General features: G+C 39.8%; 1 protein-coding gene across 1 annotated transcript; it reads right to left on the reverse strand.

Moving 5' to 3' along the window:
- Window positions 1-5009, reverse strand: gamt (guanidinoacetate N-methyltransferase). Its single transcript, XM_033621017.2, has 6 exons — window positions 4740-5009; window positions 1834-1979; window positions 1646-1709; window positions 1315-1382; window positions 945-1055; window positions 1-271 (listed from the first exon to the last, which is right to left on the reverse strand). Exons 1-6 carry the CDS (start codon window positions 4915-4917, stop codon window positions 131-133), a joined length of 708 nt encoding a protein of 235 aa, XP_033476908.1. The 5' UTR covers window positions 4918-5009; the 3' UTR covers window positions 1-130.
- Window positions 5010-6003: the final 994 nt, after the last annotated feature.

The raw sequence follows: 6003 nt of genomic DNA on the forward strand, positions 1-6003 counted from the left end.
TTTGAGTGGGGATGTAAACTGGTTTATTGAAATATGTGACAGTGAAACAAGCAGTGAGGAGATCAGGGGGTTCAGGTGTGAAGGCACATCACGGTAAAAAAAACAAAGGTTGCAGCAGCGTCTTCGGACTTTACTCCTTGACGATGGTGGGTGTGATCATCTTATTGAAGGAATAGTATTTGCACTCGGTGGGTGGTGCAATGTCCATGGTGGTGGTGCTAATCTTCTCCTTCTTGAAGCCGGCCTGGACCAGATGCGGTACCTGAGTCTCCTGAAAATTATTAACATACAGAGCTGGTCAGTGTAACCGAGCTTGCTGCCTTATCACTCACTTTAACCTGATTGTGTTTATCATAAACCTTGGAATTATCGCGGCGTGTAATTCAGGTTGCACTCGGTTCGACCCTGATGGAGATGTTTACTCAGCACTGTGCGACAATATCAAACAAGTCTAAACAATCCTGTAGAAATACACGTCACAGGCCAACAAGGCCAATCACACTCTGTTGAGCCACACGTGCTGATGTGTATTATGACGGTCAGTGCAATAATTTCTCCAAGATAATCCAGATAAGGAGAGGGACACTGAGATCGACCAACATTATTGGGTATTTCAATAAAACGTTTCCCCTCTGGGAGACTTTGGGTGCAAAAATAATCCTTTGACATGCTGAAATCTAATGTTTTAGCTAGCTACAGCCAATTTGTTTGTGCCCCAGCCCTTGGTTGCATATTGTGGCCCAACTGTTAAGGTATCATCATACATCCTACACCACTTCTCTTCTATTAATTGCACTATCACAAAACGTCTGCTGCATACACAAAGTATGGATGGTAACTAAAGAAGACAGAGCACAGAGCAGTAAAGCAGAAATAATACAATATAAGAGGAGTTAAATGAAGTTATACATCTTGTCCTTGAGGGAGTAATGAAGGTGACCAACCTCAAACATCTTCTCAATGTTGTTGTATTTGGTCTTGAGCAGCTCGCCCCAGGAGGTCAGGTTGCAGTAGGTGAGGACGCCACCAGACTTCAGCATCCTGTGAGCGTGACCCTGCAGAAACACACAGGTCAGATCACTCAGTCCTTTAGCCCTGTCGGGATGTGACCCAAAGAAAAATACAGTATGTGCACCACACACTATCCTCACACTAGAGTCATTAATATTGATTCTTGATACATGTTTGTACAGTTACTCAGTATCTTTAATCCACTTTTAATGCAACCAATCCCATGTATGCAGCGATTATCCTCCTCCAGAGTTTTAATCTTTTCCAGACTTTGGGTGTTTCATGTGGATTTTAACTACCCACCTTAATGAAGTCAAACTGGTGAGTGTGCCATGTGTCCTCTGACAGAGGGTATGTGTCATACAGGATACCTGCGGGAGGAGGGACAGTGTCAGCAGAGCGCATACAACAAGTAAATCATTCATTTTTCTGTGTGCTTTTTATCACTTTCCATCTGTCAAGCTGTTCATAAGCGTGAGGCCCAGTGACACCAGTGGCCCTGAGGACCTTTATATGGATTATGTATCCTCACGCAGCTTTTCAGCAATCAATAACTTGAACTGAAAAGCCAAACTGTGAGCAGAAGATCTCCACATATGATGAAAGTTCCCCCACGTCTGGTTTGATTTCTTACCATCAAAGTGGTTATCTGGCAGGGTGGGAACAACTTCCTCCCACAGGCCCTTCAGAGGGACGATCTGCAGCAACATAAACACCAGTTACACTCAGCTTTAAGGACTGTAGCATTTAATTACACGTGCAACAACTGTATCAGTAATAAACCAACACAGGCAGATAAAGTTGGCAGTCAGGTTTACTGACCTTGTGTGGCTGGGACTTGGCCCAGTTCTCCAGTCTGGCGAAGACACCGTCGTTGCACTCGATGATCCAGTGCTCCTGGATGGGGAAAGACTCAATCTTGGTGGCGGCGATGGCCATGCCAAAACCGATCTCCAGAACCCGACCGCCTATCAGACAGAACACAAGAAAACAGCACAGTCAGGGAAATGTAAATCTGATGAAGCTCTCCAGCGGCTCAGAGCGAAAATGACTGCTAAATTTACCAAATATTTGATATCTATATGGCAACAATATTGCAGGGTTGAGTATTGGTGCTTTCAAAAAATATTTACATGATGAGATTTTTGATAAATAACCATCTGTAATGTGAATATAATGACTGAGTGGGTAAAGAACAGCTACAGTCTGGTGAGCCCAGAACATGACATCACTTTACTGTAATGCAGCTTTTAAAACCAGAAAAATCACCTACAACATAAAAATATCCAAAATCTGAGACGATACCTAGTCTCATATCACAATATTGATACAATATCAAAATATTGCAGAGCCCAAATATTCCCCAAACTTTGTGACAAATTTGTACAACCACAAAATAATAATATTATCATGATACTGGGATTTTAAACTTCAATACAATGCCAGCATAAAGAAATATTAGACACCTTCTGGGGGCCTGATAGTGTGATTTTTATTTTGTTTTGCCCTGCCTATTTTTTATAATCATTCCTTTTTTTAAAAAAATTATTATCACCATTCATTTTAATGTGTTTATTTACTCAAATTTAATTTTGTCATTTTGATCATTTTTTGGCAGACTGGGACTGGTGCTGTACCCCCTCCTGTACGGATCACTAGTACCCTGTTTGTATTGTATTTTTATTTTTGTTCATCCAGATTGAATGTCTCATTTGATGTGTAGAACTGTATGAAGAGGAAGTGTACCAACCTTACCGATATCAATAAAAATTTGAATTATATATAAAAAAAATACTAGACATCTCTTATGATACTACGACAACAATTTCTCTGCACACAAAATAGGACTTTTTTTTTAATTAACAGCCTGCACACAATGCTGGTGCAAGAAAAAGTCACTGAATGCATACCAACAAATTTGTAAAAATGTTAATAATTATTACAACTTGAAAATCTGATAGTAGATCTTTTTTCTTAATTTCTTCTGTACTTTTGATGCTGTCAAATGTATAATTGACAGGGACCGTAACATTTAAACACATGGTATCAAGAAAAGTATTGATATTTTGACACTTTTGACAACCTTACACCTGAATATTTATAAAAAACATTGTGACATTCACTTTCTATTGAACATTGTCCTATGTGCATACAATGTATATACAACATCTTGGTTTTAGTTACAGCCAAACATGTACCTGTCTCTCCACAATGTTACTAATAAAACTAATAAACTACTAATAATACAGCAAAATGCTCAGCAACAATACCATAATCTTTTGGCTTACACTTGTAGAACCCAACTATAACAATGCAGTTTTTGAGAGCTCAGTGACTCGTCAGACCATACCTTCTGATTTTTTGTCATTTAAGGTTAAATTTTTCCCTCCTTTTGGTGCAGACTGGAGGGAAAACCAGTTGGTTGTAACGTGTGGCTGGACAGAAAGGTTAAAGGATTTCATTTCCCTTCAGAGAAGCTTATAAATAGACAGGGGGCAGAGGCTATTTGTTGTTGCTTGACCCATTCATGATGATTTACTGCGCCATTAATCAGCCGCTCAGTGTGCTATTCACACTTTGATTTAATTCATTGTGTTTGTACACACTTAAAGAAAAGTGACAGCAAACTGCATGGAGCTGAAATTAGTTCAAATGGGACATGGAAAGTCCAAAAAGACACCTTTACACATCCTGTACATGCAAACCAAAATGTTCACATTTAAAGGTGTTGCATGTAATGGCAGTAGTTTTATTTATCTTGTGAACTTGCAATAAAGAATTAACCCAAATATATTGTGACTGGCCCAAATGTATTGCACAAATAATGCAGATTAGAGGACAGCATCATGCTGACAACATGCATGTGTTTTAAAACAACGCTGTAAACTGTGTAAGTAGTTAGGTGCAAGAGAAATGTGTGTTTGGATGGTGTTGTGCAGACAGATTCAGTGCACATGCTAGTCCCTTCCCACATGTCTTGTGAGGGTGTGTGGATCAGTCTATTTTCACATAAAGCAGATGAGCTGCTCCCCTCCCCTGCAGACTTCTTGGCCGGTTCCCCTGAGTGGAGAAACAGCTGCTGTAGTACTCACAGAGCGCTGAGCACCATGCTGCTCGCACTCTCACACGTGTCCTCAAAAAGTGAAGAAACAGGCTGAAATGTGTGTAAAAAAAGACTCCCAAAATGACTCTGGTACAAAATACACCATGGCACATTTTTAAATAGTAGTGACACTGTTAAAAATTAAATCACTTCTCTGCAAACTTTTATATATATTTTTTGGTTTGTTTTAAAAGTATTATGTGATTTATTTATTTATTTATTTTTTATTGCAAAAAAATACATGATGATAAAAATTCTATTTTTTTAAATTTTGAGCACAATCTTGTTTTTTTTTTTTTTGCAATTCAATTCATATTTTTAGGCAACCTGTGCACTCTTGCAGCAGTTTGGGGTTAAAGTATGCTGGGTTAGGACATACTTGGCTATTTACTGGCTTTGTGTGACTTGAGGTCATATTCAAATTATTTAATAGCAGATTAATGGCATTTTAGCTGTTAACAAAACTAATATCAGTGATTTTTGACATTAATTTGTTGTCATATGTGTAAACCTCCCTGAATGAACTGCTATCTTTGGGGCAGGATTCCATTATCGGACGCAGCACATCCAAAGACTACAGTGTCCGATAGTGGACACACCGCTATTCTACAACTACGACTTTTACCTTTTGAGGCTGCAACGGTGGACAGAGAGTGCATGTACGGGGTCTCCCAGCGCTCCATCACGGGTTTGCCCATGATCTCCAGGTGTGTGTCGGTGTCATCGTAGCCGGCGCTAGCGTCGTGCCAGGAGGCCTTGCAGTCCTCTCCCTTGGAGAAAATGGGCTGAGCGGCGGTGCTCATTTTGTTTTTGGTGATGGAGGAGGCAGTGGTGGTGCCGGTGAACGGTTTGACAGACTGTGTCTCCACACAGAAGAGGGTGACAGACAGGAGGCGGCGGTTTATATCGGGCTCAGAAGTGCTGACACCGCTGGAGTTTCACTACAGGTCAAAGGCTCACACACACATTCCCGGAGAAGGGACGGAGGCGTCCAAGATCCTCTGGAGAGAGGATGATTCACTCTGTGTTAAATAACTGACTCACTTTAGCTCTGCAGCATTTAGACCTATGACTGAACCTGCGCAGTTGTAGGCCTATAACAATGCAATGAAGTTTGTTCAGGGTGCAAATGGTACAAGAATAAATACAGAATGAATGATTAATGTAACATGTGAATCCAGCAGGTGACTGCGGCTGACAAAAAAAAGCAAATGGCCCTATTTAGAGCCAGCGTTTGGTTTGTCTCCTCTGGGCTACAGTAGAGCAACATGGCAGACTCAGTGAGAGAGGACTGGCTCCAATGAAGATATAAACAGCTCATTCTAAGAAAACAAAAACACAATTTTTATTTTCAGGTGATATATAAACTAATGAAAACATGGTTCTGAATATTATATACCATTTCTGCCAATAGATGGCTCTGAATTATACACACTGGACCTTTAACTAGTTTATATATATGACACTTAGGTTAACTCGTTTATATTTCTGGTGCTATGGTTGTTGTTTTTTACCTTAATTGATAATCTCTATTGTTCATATTTTGTTTATTTAAAGCCTATATATTTGCACTCTTTCATACTTTTGTACTACAACTGTTGGACAATTTTCCTCACGACAGATAAAGTTCTGTCTTATCTTAAACATGCACTTCAAAAGTGCATGTCCATAGCACCACATACATTTCCGATCCGTGTATTTTTAAGACTGTTTGGACAACAGTGGAGCTCTGTGGCGTGGAGGCATAACATAGCCTATACCATTATTGTTTAAAGCTGAGATAAGTAATTTTAACCACTAGGGGGCATGAGGAATCAGGTCACTGTAGGTTTACCTGTTTCTGTTTATGCTAAACTAGACTAATGTGTTATTTAGCTCTAACTGCATAT

The sequence above is a fragment of the Epinephelus lanceolatus genome, chromosome 6 (genome assembly GCF_041903045.1).
Source record: "Epinephelus lanceolatus isolate andai-2023 chromosome 6, ASM4190304v1, whole genome shotgun sequence".
Taxonomy (NCBI): Eukaryota; Metazoa; Chordata; class Actinopteri; order Perciformes; family Serranidae; genus Epinephelus; species Epinephelus lanceolatus.